The sequence below is a fragment of the Citrus clementina genome, unplaced genomic scaffold (genome assembly GCF_000493195.1).
Source record: "Citrus clementina cultivar Clemenules unplaced genomic scaffold, Citrus_clementina_v1.0 scaffold_5, whole genome shotgun sequence".
NCBI lineage: Eukaryota > Viridiplantae > Streptophyta > Magnoliopsida > Sapindales > Rutaceae > Citrus > Citrus x clementina.
Genome location: NW_006262201.1, coordinates 28706125 through 28727603, shown reverse-complemented (window position 1 = coordinate 28727603; position 21479 = coordinate 28706125). Strand labels below are relative to the sequence as shown.

Sequence of the window (21479 nt, the reverse complement as noted above, 5' to 3'; positions counted from 1 at the left end):
ATTAACAAAAATGTTGAACCCGTAGACCGCCATGGAGGGAGTTCACAATCAACGCTTTTCTTTTTCCTTGACGGCGTAAGACACCATTTACTTCACAATAAGATATTGACAAATTTTTTAATGAAGGGAATAATGATGCAATGCTTTGCAGAAGACTTATATGGAGAGAGGATTCGTCCAATGTCAAATATTCCAAGTTGGTGAAATTGTGCAACTCTGTTTAGATTTAGAAGGAAGGAGCAACAAATTTCACTTTATTAATAATACGGAAAAATTAATTAATTAACAATTTATTTATAAATTTGGCCACATCTGTACCTTTTACTTACCTTGAGTAGTAGTTATCGCTATATCGGTAAAATTATTATAGCTCAGGTCAAGAGTGTTGAGGGATGGGAATGATCCCATTGACTGTAACAACTTGCTTCCATCTCTAATTCCAACTCCCGATAGACCAAAGCTTTTCAACTTCCTCAAACCTCCGTAACCTGTTTATTAATAATAATTAGGAAAAGATTGAAGATCAAAATTCATTATTTAAATTCAGAGATGAACGAAATAAATGATTAATTTAATTGAGAGTCAATTCGTATTTTATGCTTTGGGAAGTAGTATCGTTTTTCAATCACTGTAAAGATTAAAGAATTGGAATCAAATCTTTATTACAATATGTTTTTTAAAAAAATTCTATTACGTCCTGTTTTTGAAATAATATAAAAATTCATTGTCTAAATTTAGAGCTAAACGAAATGAATGATTAAGTTAATTGGCATTCAATTCGTATTTTATGCTTTGGGAAAAGACCAACATTGTTTTTCAATCGCTTTAAAGATTAAAGAACTAGAATCAAATCTTTATTACATTCTGTTTTTTAAATAATACAAATTCTCTGTTTCTTTATTTAATTTTTTTTTTGGACCTTTTTGGCCTTCCCTAATCAAATGAATTAAAATAATGTAATTGAATAATATTTTAATTGTTTACCTTGAGGAACCACAAGATTGTCGATTTCATTGCCACTCATGTCCAACACTTCTAAGTTATTGAAGGAATCAAATTCTGCAAACATGCCCAGACTTAAGACTTAAAAACAGAGTTAATTAATTAATTAATTTAAAGAAATTAAAACATCATGAGAATTTCGTCCAAACCAAGCCAAATAGTAATTAATTAATTAATTAATTGACAAAGTAAATAAAAGTATGTTTAAATTAGCATGTAATTCCTTCAGACTTATCAAATTAAATATTAAATTATGTCGATGTAACACAAATCTAGTTGGCATATATAAAATGAGAAAGCAAGGCTTAGACTTACCTCGAATATCAAATGTTCCTTTGAATCCTGTATAACTTATATCTAATTCTCTTAACCAAGAAAGAGAAGATAAGATGCTACGATTGAGTTTGGTACCACTTAAACCGAGAGACTTCAACTTTCTCAAACCTGTAAAATAATAAACCAAATGGCCAAGAATCCAACTAATTTGTATAAGTTAGCATTTTTTTTAATTGTATTTGTAGTACCTTTTGAGACCACAAATTTGTCAATCTCGTTCCAACCAATGTCTAGCTCCTCTAAATCTCTCAAAGAATCAAATTCTGTAATAAGTACAAATTGAGTTGAATGTTTCAAACCTCACCACAAAAAAAATAAAAAAATAAAAAACAATAATAATAATGATAATAATAAGTTGTGGAGGTGTTTGGTTCGCTATTAGAGTTTTTTTTTTAATCTTAAATTCAAGACATATGAAATTACAAGATGAAATTACGAGAAACATTAAAACTTGCATTTATAAATTGCTAAAAACTGTTTTTTTTAATATTAATCATAAAAAAAATTGAATTCAAAGCCCTGAATCTTATTTTAGCAAGTTAATGAAAGAGCTTGGAGAAGAGATGGAGTTTTAATCATGTACCTTTAACGTCAATACTTCCTTCCAATTTGTTGTGAGATAATTTTAATGATCTTAAAGATGAAAGACGACTTAGAGATGATAAGATGCTATTGTTGAACGAGTTATAACTTAAATTAAGCATCTTCAAGTTGTTCAATCTTGATAGCCTCTCTAGACCTGCAAGCCAAATAATAAAAAAAAAAGATCATAGATACTAGTGTATTTCAAAATTAATTAATCACTTAAAAAAATATGTCAAAATTGTCAACTGAATGAATATGCATATAGTTGCTCAGTCTTGATATTCCACTTAAATTAGGAGAGAAGAAGTAAATTAATTAAATTAAACGAAGCACCTTCATTCTCAACACAACCGGCTATGTTGTTGCGAGTTAAATCAAGTGACTCAAGTTGTTGGAAGGGAGTAAACAAAGAAGCATTCAGATACCAACTGTACTCTCCCCCATACCTGTAAGAAAGGTCTAGCGCTATCACTCGGCCTGTGGTGTTGCTGCACTCAACATTTTCCCACTGACAACAATCAGTAGCTCCCTCATCATCGGCCCAGTCATAAAGATAACTATCATCGAAGAAATGTTTGAGTCGCAAAAGAGCAAATCTCTCGTGATCCAAACATCCCTCACTCCACCCACTTTTAAATATTATTAATAACATAATAAACATTATCATCATTTTTGATTTTGAACCACCCATTCTAACTATATCTCTAACTGTGAAAAAACACACACGCTCTTTCTGTCTCTGGAACTAACTAGAGGGCTCTATGCTATTTGTATATAACACATCTAACAATTTATACACCCAACTAGCTCATAGTTGGCTTATTTTGTTGTTTTCTCCAAGTCTTTCATGCATTAATTTTCTTCCCTTTTTTTCCATATTTGTCATTTTGCTATAATTTGCAACAGCAACGCGTTTTGAGCTAGCAATAAAGAATAATTGAGAGAGATTGAGATGACAAATGCATAGAAACTAATAAAAGTATGTGTGTTTAATAAGAGAACGATTATACATTTTTATTATATTTCAACCTAAAAATTTACTCTAAACATTTATAATAAATAAAAATATGATAATAAAAAATAAAAAATATGAATAATATATATTTTGTGAAAAAAAAAAAAATTTTATGTGTCCATTTTGAAAATTAGAGAGTATATACGTACATATGATTATCAAAACCAACCATAAAAATGTTGTTATTTTTTTTCTTTTAAAAAATTCACCATTATAAAAAGGCCCAAAGACTTCTTCATCTTTTAGAAGTCTTTGGGCCTTTTTTTTCTCCTGTTTCTTTCATTTGTATTTTGATCCACAAGGCAAAAAAATTAAATTCCACATGTTTGGCATTTTGTGGAAATTACATTTTCCATGTTTTTAGAAAGAGGTGGAGAGGTGGAGTCAATGCGGCCAAGTGCTCAATTATTGTTAGCTAGCAACATAGAATTTTTGGCGAGATGAATTTGTTGTAAAAAAGTTTTTGGAAAAAATAATAATCATGGGAACTTGTTCGATTATCGCCACAAAGGCACAAGTACGTCCATTTGTAAACCAATCGATAGAGATCAAATTTCAAGTCATGAACTTGTATTGTCGGCAAACATCTAATCACTTTAGATATTTGTATCATTTAATTAATTAATGATCACTCTGAAATTACAGAGGTTGGCAGAATATTCCCCTAAAATTAATTAATTTTACCGAAAGAGAATTATTAGACAGATCAAGTGTGTCTAGTTTTTGTGTTGTTTTGTAACAATCAATTTGGAAACTCTCCACTCAAGTTAACGTCTGAGAGATCAACATACTCCTAGTGATGTTAATGGAAGAGGAATTTATAAGAGGAGAAGAGAGAGTAATTAGCCTTGATCAAGAAAGGTATCATTAAGTCTAGAATATGACAGTTAATGGCAGAAAAATTAACAAGCGTGTAATCCATGACCAAAGATTTTAGATCCTTGAAATTTATATAACCTAAAAATTAACATTGAACAAGAAATAAATCAACAATGCCACTTTGATCACATAATCGATGAAACTTAGAATATATAATCAACACATGTTTATTTTACTATTAAATTACTATTTTTTCTGTATTATTTGAATAAGGGAATTGATTTGTAGAAACTCTCACTATAATCGATGAAAATCAGGATATAATCAATACATATTCATTTTATTTTTAAATTAATACTTATCCATTATTATTTCAAGAAGGGAATTGGTCTCAAAAAATCTTACTATAATATATGTAACTTAAACTTTTTTTTTCTGAAATAAAAATTAACTTTTAAGAAGGCTTCATATATGGAGAGGGGACCGTCCATTAATATCAATTCTTCCAAGTTGGTGAAATTATACAACTTTATTTAATTAGAAGGTGCAACAACTTTAGCTTTAGCATATCTTATTCTTTGAGACTATTAAAATTTTTAAATTCTGTTCACATGCCCACCCTATAAGATCCACAAAAGTAGCAGATAAAATGGAAGAAGTATTCTAAGGGGCTGTTTGATTTTAGTTGTGGGTTACACAGCACGAAATTACACCAAAAATGCCCCGATCAGATGTTAAATAAACAAATGTACTTTTACTCAGTTTATTATTTATTTTTACATAGATCTATTTTCTTTTTTCTTATTTTTTTTCTTTTTCAACGTAGAAAAGAGAATTAGGGGACAGATCAAGCGTGTCTGATTTTGCGTTGCTTTCTAGCAATCAACTTGGAAACTTTCCACTTAAGTTAACGTGTGAGAGCTGATGGAAGAGGAGTTTGGAAAATGTGCCAACAAGTTCGTGACGTGACAATGAGATATATAGAAGTAACATAATTAGAATTTGGAGGACCAAAAGTCGTGACTCTAATTTTGCATATATTTGATTATTTCAACACTTGTTTGGTTTTGAATGGTCCAAGAATGGCCAAGTGACAATGAGACTTGGAAGTGATAGTTTGAAAAAGTCAGATCTTCAATTGATATTAGATAAATGACAGTAGATGAGGATATATTTCCAGTAAGCTTATGGAGAGAGACACATCAAACTTGAAGTAAGAAGTCATATTTTCCAAGCACCAAAGATAATTTATTGTACCCGGAATATAATTATGGTCAATAAAAGAAAACATTCTTGCAGATGCATCAACTGATTGGGTTGAAAAAATAATTAATCCTTTAGCTAATAACAATTAATGAATGCATAAAATCTTATATCTTTTAACATAAACATTAAATATTAATTTTATTAATAGTCGCAACCTTAATCTAGCATAATTTGGTCACGAAAACAATAAATCTATACGTTCTTAAAGACAATTTATTATAATAAGAAATCAATTAATATAATTTTTATAAGAGTAGAAGAGAGACTAAGTACCCTTCATCAAGAAAGGTACCAGTGAGTCTAGAATATGATAGTCAATAGCGGAAAAATTAACATGAGCGTAATTTATGACCAAATATTCTAAATCCTTAAAAAATTTAACAAGTTGTTTCAATAAAATATGGATCACCTTCCACACATTTTAGAAAATTTATCTTTTTTTTTTCATTAAATTATGTTTTGGTCCACACGGCCGAAAATTAAATTCCATGCGTTTTGCATTTGGTGGAATTCTATGAATTTTTTTTTTATTTTCCAAAACTTTTGTCAGTGGAGTCAACGGGGCTAGAAATTCATTGAAGGGTCCCGAGAATCAAATGTGTGTACTCAATTATTTTTTGTAAAGTTGTAGACTTGTAGGGCAGCTACCGGAGTCGACACTCAACTCGTTGTAATGTTTGTTTACTGTCAATTTCATTGTTGGTTGTGTCCAACACGCTCAAGAATCCAATTCTGTATAAACACATAAAATTAAAGACTTAAAACAGAGTTTAAGTAATTAATAATTTAACTGGAAACAAATTAAAAAGGAGAATTTAATTATTGAATTCCACATTATGCTATTGAAAATTAAAAAAAAAAATTGTTGTCACCTCAGTCAATTAGATAATCACTACAAATCAGCAGCTATGGACAAACACTTGCAATTAGATAATTTGTAGTTACGAGTTTGATTTCAAATTCCCGGAGTTCCGTAAATATTAAGCACTAAAAAACCAATCGATAGAGATCAAATTTCAAGCCATGAACTTGTATTGTCAGCAAACATCTAATCACTTTAGATATTTGTATTGTTTAATTAATTAATGATCACTCTAAAATTACAGTGGTTGGCTGAATTCCCCTAAAATTAATTAATTTTACCGAAAGAGAATTATTAGACAGATCAAGCGTGTCTAACTTTTGTATTGTTTTCTGACAATCAATTTGGAAACTCTCCACTCAAGTTAATGTGTGAGAGATGAACATACTCCTAGTGATGTTGATGGAAGAGGCATTTGGAAAATGTATGAGATATATAGAAGTTATATAATTAGAATTTTGAGGGGCCAAAGATTGTGACTCGATTTTTGCATATATTTGATTATTTCCACACTTGATTAGTTTTGAATGCTCAAATGATAATGAGATTTGGAAGTCATAGTTTGGAAATATGAGATCTTCAATTGATATTAGATAAATGAGAGTAGATGAGGAGATATTTCCAGTAAGTTGACAGAGAGATGTCATATTTTCCAAGCACCAAAGACAATTTATTGTACCCGGAATATAATTATGGTCAATAAAAGAAAAAAAAAACTCTTGCAGATGCATCAATTGATTGGGAAAAAATAATTCATCCTTTAGCTAATAACAATTAATGAATGCATAAAATCTTATATCTTTTAACATAAACATTAAATATTAATTTTATTAATAGTTGCAACCTTAGGCATGCATAATTTGGTCATGAAAACAATAAATCTATCCGTTCTTAAAGACTATTAACTATAACAAGAAATCAATTAATATAATTTTTATAAGAGGAGAAGAGAGACTAAGTACCCTTCATCAAGAAAGGTACCATTAAGTCTAGAATATGATAGTCAATGGCGGAAAAATTAACATGCACGTAATTTATGACTAAATATTCTAAATCCTTAAAAAATTTAACAAGTCGTTTCAGTAAAATATGGATCACCTTCCACACATTTTAAAAATCTTATCATTTTTTCCTTTTTCGTTAAATTATGTTTTGGTCCACACGGCAGAAAATTAAATTTCACGCATTTTGCATTTGGTGGAATTCTATGTATTTTTTTTTTATTTTACAAAACTTTAGTTGGCGGAGTCAACGGGGCTAGAAATTCATTGGTGCTTACCGGAGTCCACACGTTCTAATGTTTGTTTACTGTCAATTTCATTGTTGGTCGTGTCCAACACGCTCAAGAATCCAATTCTGCATAAACACATAAAATTAAAGACTTAAAACAGAGTTTAAGTAATTAATAATTTAACTTGAAACAAATTAAACAGGAGAATTTAATTATTGAATTCCACATTGTGCTATTGAAAATAAAAGAATTATTGTCACCTCAGTCAATTAGATAATCACTACAAATTAGCAGCTATGGACAGTAACTCGCAATTAGATAATCTGTATTACGAGTTTGATTTCAAATTTCCTGCATCAGAGTTCAATAAATATTAAGCACTAAAATCAAAAGGTAGCAGTTTTTTAATGGAAAAGAGATTTATTGATTGCACTTAGTTTTAACTCAATTAAATATCATGAAAATTAATAGATTAATTTACATAATGATTTTAAACTATATGTTAATTGAATAAGATTGTCTACAATAAAATAATAACTGGAAGTCATCCATATTTTAACAAGATAAAACCACTAATGTCGCTAATAATAATTCACATATAGATCACTAATGCTTCCTAACATCACAATTACATAAGATGATTTAAAAGTGATATGGAAACTGTCCATATCAATTAAATTATCATCAAAAGATTCTTAAATCTGGGGGCTTGCAATAGTAGACCAGCATCTCTCAGAATGTATTTTATTTCTGAAATCAACACCCAAGAACAACGATTTGTCATTTGATAATCTATTATTATCAACATTAGACCACGTCGTATCTCATCCTGGAAAAGTACTCGGACTGTGCATTGTTAATAAACTGTTATTATTGCCAGCCGATCCTGATCCTGAGTCAATTAGGTAATCAGAATTAGTCCACCCGTTTTCATTCATTGGAGGGTATGTTAATCTTTTCCATTGTTTCATGGCAACCTTGAAATCGCAAGTCGCACCATAACCCAAAGAGCAGTGGACATATTCAATATCGCTGCAGTAAACATCTCCATCCCCACGCGAAGGGTGATTTCCTGTGTGGGTCGTGATTTCAAATTCATCAATATCAAGATCATATTTACCCAATTTCAATATTTGTTAACGATTATTGTATTTAGTTTTTACTCGATTAAAACTCATAATTGATCAATCAAGATCATTCAGTTAAATTTAAACACTTTCATGCTATGAAAGCATCATTGCTAATGTAACAAAATGCTGAATAATATGTTAACACCATAAAATCTAACTTGATAGGGTTCTTGCCAGTGATCATCCTATTCCTTCAAGACAAATCACAAAGGCCACATTCAAGGAAGAAAACTTCCCTCTTTCAGCATATCACATCTGGTAATTCTTCAATTTCATGTACTAGAGCAGGGAAAAATCGTATGCATAAACAGCTTCAAATGAGGAAACTTCAACTATGGAGGCTAAAATGATGAAGAAATCGGTGGCATTCGCTCCATGATCTTTGTTTTCGAACTCTGCAAGATTGGCAACAACTTTGTTCAAACAAACACTCATCTTTCGTTTCTCATAAAACCTCAAGAATTTCAGCCATCTCAGTACATCCTGTAATATTTAACGTAGCTGAAGCCTCCTTTCCTAATGAAGTTATGCTCTGACCTAATTGCCCTGATCCAATTGCCCTGACAGCATTATAATGACTGGCATGCAGCGCCATTAACTTTTCAACGTAGCTCTTGCTAGAAAGCTTTGGATTAATGATGACAAGTAATGTTGCACCCTTTTCATCAAGACAGGAGCAGGTTTTTGCAGATTAACAACCAGCCACTCATAATCTGACAAAGTAGCTTCAGATAATGGCTCCAAAAACTCACATCTGGCCAGAATTTCAGCCGGGAGTACTCCAGCAATTAAGTTAGTATCCAGACTTGGTTTACCCTCCAGAAGTTCTTCAGGCAACTTAACCAGAGTACTTTCAAGGGCAGAGGGAGATGCACCTGGGATTACCTCTTGCTTGAAAGGCAATGCTCTCGCTGTTTGCAAGCAGAATTCTATCCATTGATGGATTAACGGAGATGGACCTCTGATTCGCCCTCCAATTTGTTTTGTTTCAAGTCTTGAGGCAGCACGGATTGCCTATAAAGAGAATACAAACTTATTAGTCACATTATCGTGTTTACTGATCGCTAATATGAAGGAGATAACAATGTGAATATCGAAGAAGAATGGCAGGCAGCTAGCACCAGACTTGGGAACAACAACAGCAACACTAGACATACGTTTGACAGCAGGAAGAACATCACTAATCCACCCAACAGCAACCCATACATCTCCAATTGCAAATGCCTTCAGATGGTATGTACTGTCAAACAGTCGAACCTATGTAAAACCCAATAAACGCAGATGTTGTCATATTGTTACCAGTATCGATAAAGATATTAGCATCTAAAACAAATTATTGTATAATATAAACAATGGGGAGGAGCATGGGCATTCTACATATTGTTAGACATCTTGAAGCCCCCATAATAGGATTGATCAAATGTTAGGTAACCTAAAAGATGCGACAACTATCTTTCATATTACATGTGCCCTTAACTCAAACCGGGCAAAGCATACAATTTCAATAACTAGAACTTATAGATGATTCTACTAGAATGCTATGCACAGCAGATTTATAATATTCATAAATCAAAACCTATCATCGTTCACCTGAAAGACTCCTGAGTTGCACAAACCAATTTCCCTACGCCATACCAAAACTTTGTTGAAATTTCCTGGATCCACCTGATTGCACCTACTATCCCCCTTCATTACAGCTAATAACCACATAATTTTTTTTTTTGAAATTGGCATGCCAGATAAATTTGGTCAATTACAAACCTATTTCTGCCTAAAAATGCATCCATCAAAGGACACTGACTTCTTGTTGTCACTTCATTTTGTTAGTCTCTACTGCTCGCGCGTTCACATTAAGTAAATGAACCAAATGGAGCCAATTTACCCACACCACATTATAATGGATTTTCATTGTTTTGGGTTTTTGTTAATTTAATGAGACAGAATCTCACATCCTTTGCCATTTCTTCAGCTAAATTTAGGAGCAAAAGCCTTTATTGCATCCATCTCAGGAGAGAACACCAACATATGTGTTAATATGTATGAAAAGGAAAAGACAACACTAACATATGCATTTATATGTATGAAAAGGAGAAGAAAACACTAACACATGCATTCATATGTATCAAGAAGCAGACTTTTACAAACAAAATCAGTTGTCAGGCAATAACATGCAATGACCATATATCATTTCTGTAAGAGTACCTGGTTTGCAAGTAATGCCAGATTCTGCTGAACAGCAATCTTCCCACCAGCAACTTGCGAATCAATATCGTTTGAATTGTATGATGCTCCCCTATACTTCAAAACTGAACCAATAACCTCTCGGGGAGAATTAACCATTGAAATTTTTCCTGCGAGCTCAGGCTGCCACAGATCTTTCCAGTCCTACAATGCATTTTCATTAATCATGTTATTGTGCATAGAATGCAGATCTCTCAAAACAGCATCAACAAATTTCTCATTCTAATTTCCAGTGTGAACAAATTGTGCAATGACCAGAGCATCTCAAAATATATAACAACTCTGCAGCCTAATCCTTCCTGTTCCAAGCAGGCATATGTTGAAAATGAGGAAAAAAAAAGAGCCATCAAATGCCCCCAAAAACTACCATTTGGCAGTTCATTTCAGAAAACAACTTCAAACAAGATCTTACTAATTGATGTCCAAATAAACTTCACCTCATCATTTCTACATGTCACAATGAACAACATTTAAACATCAATAAACAGGATCAAACCAGTTTTATTATGTTTTTGGAATGTACTGATAGTCTCACACTAAGATGATGAGGAACTGTAAATTATTTGACTAAAGATGTTACTTTTTATTGTTAGAGCGGTGAAATTTTTATTTTAATTATTAGAAGCAGATATCCAGTGGGGATTATATAAAGGTTGAGAGATATCTTGGTATAAAAAAGGGAAAAAAGAATGAAGATCCCCTGTCCTTATTCATTTAAATTTTGACCATTTTCGAGACAAAACTTGACTACAGAATAATAAACTACTGAACTGTTTTCTCCCCATATTCTTTATTTTGAGATATCTTCTCCAAGGTAACCCACGTATCAAAGCATACTTCATACATTGGAAAAATTCTCCATCATTACAGATGATTATTTGATTTGTGAGACATGAGACACACTGTGTGTTTGTTTTAACATCAAGTTAGTTGGCTAACCTAAACGACATTGACAGTGTTTAGTGACAATATTCTGCTCAAGATTCTGCAACTTTTTGGGTCAAACTGAACATAATTGAAAAAATAATGATCAACCTACAATAGGGATTAGTAGTTAGACCAATTGCTCAATCTTAGGCAAGAAAAATTTAGTGCTACTGACCGTCTGTCCCATTTTGAAGTGCTCATGTCGCATTGTGACGTCAGTTAACAGGTTTCAGTGGCATTGACCAAATTTATTAATTGCATCGAGCAGGAGGTTAACTGGACTTTCCTAGGATCCTGGATGATGTCTACTCTGTGGCCTTAGAAATTGGAAGTAACCTCCACCTTCATAACTCCCTAGACATTTTAATGGATATTTTAATTGGCAGTCAATAGGTTCTCACGGTTATAGTATCTTAAGCTCTGATATTAACCCTGACTTACAAGCTAGCATACCCAAGGAGACAATATTTAATTTTTCTAGTTCACATCCTAGCAACTCACTTATTAAGTGCCATCACTACATGCTAAAGTGGCATAGCTTCTCATTGATCTGAGTGTACATTTGAGTACAACGACAAAGTTTAATGAACCATTTGTAGAAGATAATATCATTGAGTTTATAGACTCTTTCAGGGATGCCATTGTTACCTGTCAATGAGATGCTTCTAAAGATATTATCATCAAAAATATTGAAGAGAAAGGCAGTCTTGATTTTGTTTGATATAAAACTAAATGAGTTTAAAGAAAATTATTACCTCAATCGGAGCCAAATTATGCTTTCGAAATTTACTTTTCTTGGAGGCTATCACCGTTGTGCCCCACCTGTATGGTGCCGCCCATATTTTACCTCGAGGATCAATTTCTCCTGCATCATTCCTGCGTAGATATACCTGAGATTTCGTTAGTGCAAATAAAAGCAAATAAACAAATAAATAAAACGACTACTAAGGGTAACACAAATAGAGAACAAATTACATTACCAAATTTCAATGTAAGACAATAAAAATTATCGGGTCAAAGATAAAGATGTTAGTATGTTACCTTCCATTTTTGACTTAAGTATTTGAACCAATCTTGATCTTCAGTTCCAGCAATTGGCTCAATCAATCTCTTTTTAATGGCAAAACTAAGCCATGAATCACCAACACTAACCAAATCAGCAGCCATATAAGAAGCTGACTTAGCCTTAACTTTGTTAAAGGGCACAGATAAATTGTTAAAGATCCCATCAATGCTAGCACACAAATTCATCTGAAACTTCAATCTCTTTCCTTGACTTCGCATAAAATCCTAAACCCAAGATTGAGGCACTGAATTCTGAAGAGAAACAACCCTTAAAGGCATGGTCAATGCGTACGTTTTCGATTTCGATTTCCAATTCTCAAATTCTTGTTTCAACTTCTCATCCTCTTCTTGTTCTGTGCCTTGAGTAAGCAATTGGTCTTGTTGGGTGACAATTGGAGTGAGAGGGAGTTGTGCGGGACCGGCCGAGCAAATACGGACTCTGAATCCAAGAAAGAGTACGACCGAAGCAGAAGCCAGTTGAAGAGGGAGCTTGAAATGGAGATAGGGAGGCTGTCGGTCACTGTGATGGCCTAAATTGAGCGTGGTTAGGGTATGGCAGTTGAGAAAGGGGATAAGAAGAGTTTAGTTAACTACGAATTTTGTTATAAACATTATAACAAAATAAAAATTGGAAATAACTTTTTGTTGGTAACTTTTTAAAAAAGTTAAAGAAAGTTTTTTAAGAAAGTTATAAAATGGACATTCTGTTTTTGTTAGTAACTTTTTGTCAGCTATAGTTTTAACAACCCATGGACCTAGCTTAATGGTTTTCGATCAATTTTATTTGACTAATTACGAATTTAAATTTTGGGAGAAATTGAGGATTAAAAACTGATTTGCATTCTGTCCACCTTTTTACTTAAAAAAAAAATGATATTTTGCCACTAACAAAAATACTATCATAACAGAAGCAATAGTATTATAACATAAACGGTGTTGTCCTTTTGTGTGCTACAAAAATAATGCAGCATGAACATTACCCTTTTTTTTTTATTGATAATATTCAAATATCAGTACTAAAAAAAAATTTACAAGCTTCATATAAATACATATTTGATTTTAACTAGAATATGTGATTTAAAAAAAAATTGTTCACCTTATGTTAAAAACTAATTTTAAAAAGATAAAAGTTTTAGAATATTCTTATTTACTTTACGTTTTTATTTCATTTTTTTTCATAACACAACTTTAAAATAATATGTTAGTTATAGTAATTTAATAATATATTTCTTAAAAGTTCTACACTCTACTAATAAAAAATATACGTTAAGCCTTAATTGCGTTAAATTACTTTAATATCTTTTCAACATATAATCAGACATGAAATAAGTGGTGAGTGAATGTTTAGACACCGAAATATTCCAAGTGGCAAACTCTAAACACTAAATTTCCTTTTCTTTTTAATTTATTTTATAAACTCCATCTCCATGTAATATATAATCTACTTAATATACACCCTAAATAAGGCACTAATATAAGAGTATAATGCCCAATCCTTCCCTATGTATCACGTTTTGCAAATGTGTCATTGCAGTGATAGAGGCTATTACTTAGAGCCCACTCCAATACACTATTCCATGGCCCTCCAAACCGAAAAGAAAGATACCGAATGCCTAATTATAATTTCATCTACTGACTCAGCAACTCATGCCTACATTTCAAATTGGGGTTTCACTTCATACTGAATCTATTGTTGTCATCACTTTAGGGTTTCACTTTCTCACTCACTCACTCACCCCAAAGTTGCTAAAAATGTAAAATGATTCTTAGTTTCTAATTTTAAAGAAACCCTTTGGTGTTTTTTGATAGACATTTACTACATGTACGTTCTTAGCTCTTAATCATATTACTGTGTAAATTTTGTGTTATCTGGGTTTTCTTGAATCTGTTGGAAGATTAAATAAAAATCATTTCCATTCAAGAACTTTCATTTGGGGTCATTTTAATATAATATTCCAAGAAAAGAAGTGATTTCAAATTCTAATATTTGCGTCAATATGAGTAGTCAAATTGAACATGTTAGTGAAATGCTGCCTCACTGTCCCATTAAATATGATTCAGCTAACAGGGCTAGAGCTTGTGAATGCCAGTGGCACTGAACAAAGTAATGGGTGGTAATTTTAAGACCATGCTATGCCCAAAACCCAAGTTAGGTGATTACAAATACGGGAATCAATGTCACTTTGCTATAAATGCAGAGGCTAGATTGCTTAGTGAAATGCAGCTTTGTGGAGAGTTCTATTATCAGAAAACTTGCAAATATGAGGATAGGTGTCGATTTCTTCATGTAAATGCTGAGAGATGTGCGGAAGTTTCTACTCAGTTTAGGAATGGCTTGGTGATAAACATTTTGAGTGGTGGATCTTCTGTGGATAACAGAAGTAGGTCTATTCAATGGGAACGCAACAAGGGGCTTGCTAACTCGCTCAGGTTGTGCACATGTTAAAAGCTGAATGCCAGTTGTATGATGTTTTGTCATTTTCTTTATAGAGCTATGAAAGCTTGGAGTCCACGATTCAATGGAATCTCGGGCTGTGCCAATGATTGTTTCAAGTACTTTTTCTACTTTCAATGTCCAGAGTAAGACTATTTCTAAGCAGCAAGTGCAGGATATGAAGTACAAATCAAAATGGACAGAAGTGAAGAGGAAGATACGTGGTATATATGTTGATTGGATTGAAGATATACCACTTTTGCCTAGTTCTTAGAACAAAGCAGAAAGCTGTAGTTAAAAATATACCTTCTGCTAAAGATAAGTAGTCAATAGTTCTATCCAAATTATTTTACTCTGTGGCCTTAGAAATTGGAAGTTACCTCCACCTTCATAACTCCCTAGACATTTTAATGGATATTTTAATTGGCAATCAATAGGTTCTCACAATTATAGTATCTTAAGCTCTGATATTAACCCTGACTTACGAGCTAGCATACCCAAGGAGACAATATTTAATTTTTCTAGTTCACATCCTAGCAACTCACTTATTAAGTGCCATCACTACATGCTAAAGTGGCATAGCTTCTCATTGATCTGAGTGTACATTTGAGTACAACGACAAAGTTTAATGAACCATTTGTAGAAGATAATATCATTGAGTTTATAGACTCTTTTAGGGATGCCATTGTTACCTGTCAATGAGATGCTTCTAAAGATATTATCATAAAAAATATTGAAGAGAAAGGCAGTCTTGATTTTGTTTGATATAAAACTAAATGAGTTTAAAGAAAATTATTACCTCAATCGGAGCCAAATTATGCTTTCGAAATTTACTTTTCTTGGAGGCTATCACCGTTGTGCCCCACCTGTATGGTGCCGCCCATATTTTACCTCGAGGATCAATTTCTCCTGCATCATTCCTGCGTAGATATACCTGAGATTTCGTTAGTGCAAATAAAAGCAAATAAACAAATAAATAAAACGACTACTAAGGGTAACACAAATAGAGAACAAATTACATTACCAAATTTCAATGTAAGACAATAAAAATTATCGGGTCAAAGATAAAGATGTTAGTATGTTACCTTCCATTTTTGACTTAAGTATTTGAACCAATCTTGATCTTCAGCTCCAGCTATTGGCTCAATCAATCTCTTTTTAATCGCAAAGTTGAGCCATGAATCACCAACACTAACCAAATCAGCAGCCATATAAGAAGCTGACTTAGCCTTAACTTTGTTACAGGGCACAGATAAATTGTTAAAGATCCCATCAATGCTAGCACACAAATTCATCTGAAACTTCAATCTCTTTCCTTGACTTCGCATAAAATCCTTAACCCAAGATTGAGGCACTGAATTCTGAAGAGAAACAAACCTTACAGGCACGGTCAATGCGTACGTTTTCGATTTCCAATTCTCAAATTATTGTTTCAACTTCTCATCCTCTTCTTGTTCTGTGCCTTGATTAAGCAATTGGTCTTGTTGGGTCACAATTGGAGTGAGAGGGAGTTGCGTGGGACCGGCCGAGCAAATACGGACTCCGAATCCGAGAAAGAGTAGGACGGTCGCAGAAGCCAGTTGAAGAGGGAGCTTGAAATGGAGATAGAGAGGCTGTCGGTCTCTGTGAGCAGTTGGATTAATGTGGGCCCGGGAGAATCTGATGGCCTTAATTGAGCGTGGTTTAGTGGGTTAGGGTATGGCAGTTGAGAAAGGGAATAAGAAGAGTTTAGTTAACTACGAATTTTGTTATAAAAATTATAACAAAATAAAAATTGGAAATAAGTTTTTGTTGGTAACTTTTTAAAAAAGTTAAGGAAAGTTTTTTAAGAAAGTTATAAAATGGACATTCTGTTTTTGTTAGTAACTTTTTGTCAGCTATATAGTTTTAACAACCCATGGACCTAACTTTTTGTTAGTAACCTTTTGTCAGCTATAGTTTTGTGAGTGAATTTTTAGACACCGAAATATTCCAAGTGGCAAACTTTTAGGCACTGAAATTTCCTTTTCTTTTTAATCTATTTCATAAACTCCATCTCCATGTAATATATAATCTGCTTAATATACACCCTAAATAAGGCGCTAATCTAAGAATATAATGCCCAATCCTTCCCCATGTATCACATTTTACAGATGTGTCGTTCCAGTGATAGAGGCTATTACTTGGAGCCCACTCCAGTACACGATTCCATGGCCCTCCAAACCGAATGCCTATTTATAGCTTCATCTACTGACTCAGCAACTCATGCCTACATTCCAAATTGGGGTTTCACTTCATACTGAATCTTACTGTTGTCATCACTTTAGGGTTTCAATTTCTCACTCCTCACTCACCCCAAAGTTGCTAAAAATGTAAAATGATTCTTTCTTTTTGTTTACTAGTTTCTAATTTTAAAGAAACCCTTGGATGTTTTTTGATAGACATTTACTACATGTACGTTCTCAGGTCTTAATCATATTACTGTGTAAATTTTGTGTTCTCTGGGTTTCTTGAATCTGTTGGAAAATTAAATAAAAATCATTTCCATTCAAGAACTTTCATTTGGGGTCATTTTAATATAATATTCCAAGAAAAGAAGTGATTTCAAATTCTAATATTTGCGTCAATATAAGTAGTCAAATTGAATATGTCAGTGAAATGCTGCCTCACTGTCCCATTGAATATGATTCAGCTAACAGGGCTAGAGCTTGTGGATGCCATTGGCACTGAACAAAGTATTGGGTGGTAATTTTAAGACCACGCTATGCCCAAAACCCAAGTTAGGTGATTACAAATACGGGAATCAATGTCACTTTGCTAGGAATGGAGAGGATAGATTGCTTAGTGAAATGCAACTTTGTAGAATGCTGAGAGATGTGCTGAGAGATGAGGATAGTTGTCGATTTCTTCATGTAAATGCTGAGAGATGTGCGGAAGTTTCTACTCAGTTTAGTGTTGCGGACCGCCCAATTCACTAGCCCAATTGCCCACAATTTCGGGTTAGAGAGCCAATACAAGGCCAAGAGTGCTAGCTTGGCCCAATTCCGGAAGGTTCTAGGCAACTCTAGCACATGTGAACATGTAAATATTCTAGAATTCTCTATGACTTTCCAGCACATGTAAATTCTAGATAGTGGGTAGAATTCTCTAGAATCTCTAGAGCTTGTTAGGACTCCCCTATAAATATGGGATGGCATTAGGCATTTGTATCCAACAAACATTGTAAGCAACTCAAGCATTGTATTCTCTCTTTGTGCAATACAAGTTTTCTTCTTTGGCTCAATTGCTCTCTTCTCTAGTTCGAGAAGCTCTAGGCTTACTTAGCAACATTCGGTAAAGTTGTCTAAGTGCCGCACGGGTTAGCTGCGCAAAACACTCATCCCGTGACAAGTGGTATCAGAGCTAAGGTTTGCACGCACACAAATTAGCTCACGAAGCAATGGCCAACCCTTCGAACGTAGCATAAGAGGGTGTTGTTAGTGTGGATGCTCCACCAGAACCAAGCCGCGGCCGAGAGGGAGAACGCGCCCAAGGCAAGACTCGCGGCAAGTCCAAGGCCCTATCCGTGGATGCGTTGGAGCCTCGTGTAGGCACTCTCGAAATAGCATTGTCCGCCGCTCAGGATAGCCTCGAGGGATTGGAGGAACGAGTGGACGGTCTCGAGGGGGAATACGCCGAGTTCACGGTGGCAACCAAAGCTCTCATCCAAGAGCAAGCAAACACTCTCCGAGGTGAGTTTCGTTCTTTTCATGATGAGTTGCTAAAACTTCGTAGTTTTGTTCAAGATGAACTACGAGCTGTCCGTGCGGAAGTGGATGAAGTCCGCTCGGATTGGGCATGGCACAAGCGCACACTCTCCGCTAGTCCAGCTTCCGCAAACTCGAGTGATGCGCGCCGCATTGATGTGCCAAAGCCCGACACCTACGATGGCACACGCAACGCCACAATCGTGGACAACTTCCTATTCGGGCTGGATCAATACTTCGATGCCATGGGTGTCCGAGATGAGGCATCGAAAGTGGGCACTGCACCCACCTATCTTCGAGGCGCTGCACAACTATGGTGGCGTCGCAAGCATGGCGAGATGGGCAAGGGCATTTGCGCCATCGACACTTGGGCCGACTTCAAGCAAGAACTCTGAAAGCAGTTCGCCCCAAGCAATGCGGAGAAGGAAGCGCGAGCGCGCTTACGTCACCTCAAGCAATCGGGTAGCATTCAGGACTACATCAATGAGTTCACTACCCTTATGTTGGAGATAAGCAACATGTCCGACAAAGATTTACTCTTCTACTTCCAAGATGGCCTCAAAGATTGGGCCAAGACCGAGCTTGATAGGCGTGGTGTTCAAACACTTGACGACGCCATCGCCGTTGCGGAATCGCTCACCAAATACTCTACCCAATCCAAAGACAAGAAGTCTAGCCAAGGCAAAGGTGGGGGAGAGAGTCGCAAGGACAAGGGCAACAACCGCAAAGATTGAGGGCAGAAAAAGCCGCCTAGCAACAAGAGCGGGCAAGGAAAATTGGAGGGCAAGAAGGAGGCGCCAAAGCCGCGAAGCCCATGCTTCATATGCAATGGTCCTCATTGGGTACGTGACTGTCCAGAGAAAAGGTCACTTAACGCTCTTGCTGCCCAACTCAAGAGCAACCCCACAATGTCCGCGGAGGAACCCCAACTCAGCATGGGTTCTCTCCAACGCCTCGGCGCACTTAATCGCCAACAACCCGCACTCGTCAAGAAAGGGCTCATGTATGTAAGCGCAAAGGTAAACGGTCAGTCCGTTCGCGCGCTACTAGACACGGGAGCAACGCACAATTTCGTGTCTGTAGACGAGGCCAAGCGCTTAGGCCTCAAGGCTACTAAGGAAAGAGGCACAATGAAGGTAGTAAACTCACCCGCCAAGCCAATTGCGGGAATTGCACAAGGCGTGCACATCACACTTGGTACGTGGAGCGGAAAGTTTGACTTCTCCATCGTGCCCATGGACGACTTTAAGATGGTCCTCGGCATGGAATTCTTCGACCAAGTGCATGCTTTCCCGCTGCCTGCTACAAACTCCCTAAGCATCCTCGACGGGAGTAAAGCATGCATGGTTCTCACGAAACGAGGCAAGTCCGAGGAGAAGACACTCTCCGCCGTGCAATTCAAGAGGGCTTTAAAAAAGGACCCAAGCTTCTTGGTCTCAATCCGAGAACTAAACGAGGAAGGAAATAGAGGAACGTCGCCAAGCCAAGTCCCTCCGCGAATTCAAACCATCCTCAATGAGTTCAAGGACGTGATGCCTCCAGAACTTCCGAAGAAGCTCCCACCTCGACGAGAGGTAGATCATGCAATCGAGCTGGAACAAGGCCCGAAGCCACCAGCCTTGGCGCCCTACCGCATGGCACCACCCGAACTAGAGGAGTTGCGGAGACAACTCAAAGACTTGCTGGACGCAGGCTACATTCACCCCTCAAAGGCCCCATTCGGTGCACCGGTTCTCTTCCAAAAGAAAAAGGATGGATCGCTGCGGATGTGCATCGACTATAGAGCGCTCAACAAGATCACCATCAAGAACAAGTATCTGATTCCATTGATTGCGGACTTGTTCGACCAGCTTGGCAAAGCGCGGTACTTCACCAAACTTGACTTGCGTTCCGGGTACTACCAAGTGCGCATCGCCAAGGGAGACGAACCGAAGACAGCGTGCACAGCAAGGTACAGGTCTTTCGAATTCCTTGTGATGTCTTTTGGCCTTACTAATGCACCCGCCACATTTTGCACACTCATGAACAAGGTACTCCAACCATTCCTCAACCGCTTCGTGGTCGTGTACTTGGACGACATCGTGGTGTATAGCACCACACTCGAGGATCATGCCCAACACTTGCGACAAGTCCTCCAAGTACTCCAAGACATCGAGCTCTTCCTCAAGTTGGAAAAGTGCTCGTTTGCCCAACAAGAAGTGGAGTTCCTTGGCCACAAGATTGCTGGTGGGAAGATTATGATGGAGAATGCCAAAGTAAAGGCCATCCTCGATTGGGAGCCTCCCTCGAAAGTTCCCGAGCTTCGCTCATTCCTTGGGCTGGTGAATTACTACCGCCGCTTTATCAAGGGTTATTCGACCAAGGCGGCACCCTTGACGGATATGCTCAAGAAAAACATAATGTGGCATTGGTCCGAAGAGTGCCAACGCGCATTCGAGGAGTTGAAGAAGGCAATTTCGGAGGAACCCGTCCTCGCTCTTCCGGACCACACTAAACCCTTCGAAGTCCAAACGGATGCCTCGAATTTCGCCATAGGAGGAGTCCTTACGCAAGAAGGCCTCCCAATAGCGTTCGAGAGTCGAAAGCTAAATGACACGGAACGCCGCTACACGGTGCAAGAAAAGGAGATGACAGCCATCATCCATTGTCTAAGAGTGTGGCGACATTATTTGCTTGGCTCACACTTCACGATCATGACGGACAACGTGGCGACAAGGTACTTCCAAACTCAAAAGAAGTTGAGTCCGAAGCAAGCACGGTGGCAAGATTTCCTTGCGGAATTCAACTATCGGCTAGAGTACAAACTGGGTAAAGCCAATGTCGTTGCGGACGCTCCAAGCC

At 35.9% G+C, this 21479-nt stretch overlaps 2 protein-coding genes across 3 annotated transcripts; both read right to left on the bottom strand.

Annotated features, from left to right (window-relative positions):
• Window position 1: 1 nt before the first annotated feature.
• On the bottom strand, window positions 2-2667 carry LOC18040686 (receptor like protein 30). The gene is made up of 7 exons (XM_024183741.1): window positions 2257-2667; window positions 1922-2077; window positions 1527-1601; window positions 1318-1446; window positions 985-1059; window positions 330-488; window positions 2-216 (listed from the first exon to the last, which is right to left on the bottom strand). The coding sequence occupies exons 1-7, from the start codon at window positions 2612-2614 to the stop codon at window positions 2-4; spliced, it is 1167 nt and encodes a 388-aa protein (XP_024039509.1). The 5' UTR covers window positions 2615-2667.
• A 5581-nt stretch (window positions 2668-8248) lies between these two features.
• On the bottom strand, window positions 8249-13044 carry LOC112097731 (putrescine-binding periplasmic protein-like). Of its 2 annotated transcripts, none has more exons than XM_024183122.1 (5): window positions 12456-13044; window positions 12170-12304; window positions 10449-10631; window positions 9395-9503; window positions 8249-8702 (listed from the first exon to the last, which is right to left on the bottom strand). In XM_024183122.1, the coding sequence occupies exons 1-5, from the start codon at window positions 12696-12698 to the stop codon at window positions 8692-8694; spliced, it is 681 nt and encodes a 226-aa protein (XP_024038890.1). In that variant the 5' UTR covers window positions 12699-13044; the 3' UTR covers window positions 8249-8691. The 2 variants fall into 2 exon arrangements, with proteins under 2 accessions (XP_024038890.1, XP_024038889.1); XM_024183121.1 differs by having other exon boundaries at window positions 8249-9260; window positions 9404-9503.
• Between the last annotated feature and the right edge of the window lie 8435 nt (window positions 13045-21479).

What these genes read in the sequence shown, in the direction of transcription:
- LOC18040686 (XM_024183741.1), bottom strand. Translation starts at nt 2,614, where the DNA reads ATGGGTGGTTCAAAATCAAAAATGATGATAATGTTTATTATGTTATTA. An exon ending in CAATCTTGTGGTTCCTCAAG is followed by an intron (nt 489 to 984) that starts GTAAACAATTAA and finishes ATTAATAAACAG; the next exon opens with GTTACGGAGGTTTGAGGAAG. An exon ending in AGCGATAACTACTACTCAAG is followed by an intron (nt 217 to 329) that starts GTAAGTAAAAGG and finishes AAATCTAAACAG; the next exon opens with AGTTGCACAATTTCACCAAC.
- LOC112097731 (XM_024183121.1), bottom strand. Translation starts at nt 12,698, where the DNA reads ATGCGAAGTCAAGGAAAGAGATTGAAGTTTCAGATGAATTTGTGTGCT. An exon ending in ATAATTTGGCTCCGATTGAG is followed by an intron (nt 10,632 to 12,169) that starts GTAATAATTTTC and finishes AATGCATTGTAG; the next exon opens with GACTGGAAAGATCTGTGGCA. An exon ending in TGTTCTTCCTGCTGTCAAAC is followed by an intron (nt 9,261 to 9,403) that starts GTATGTCTAGTG and finishes TTCTCTTTATAG; the next exon opens with GCAATCCGTGCTGCCTCAAG.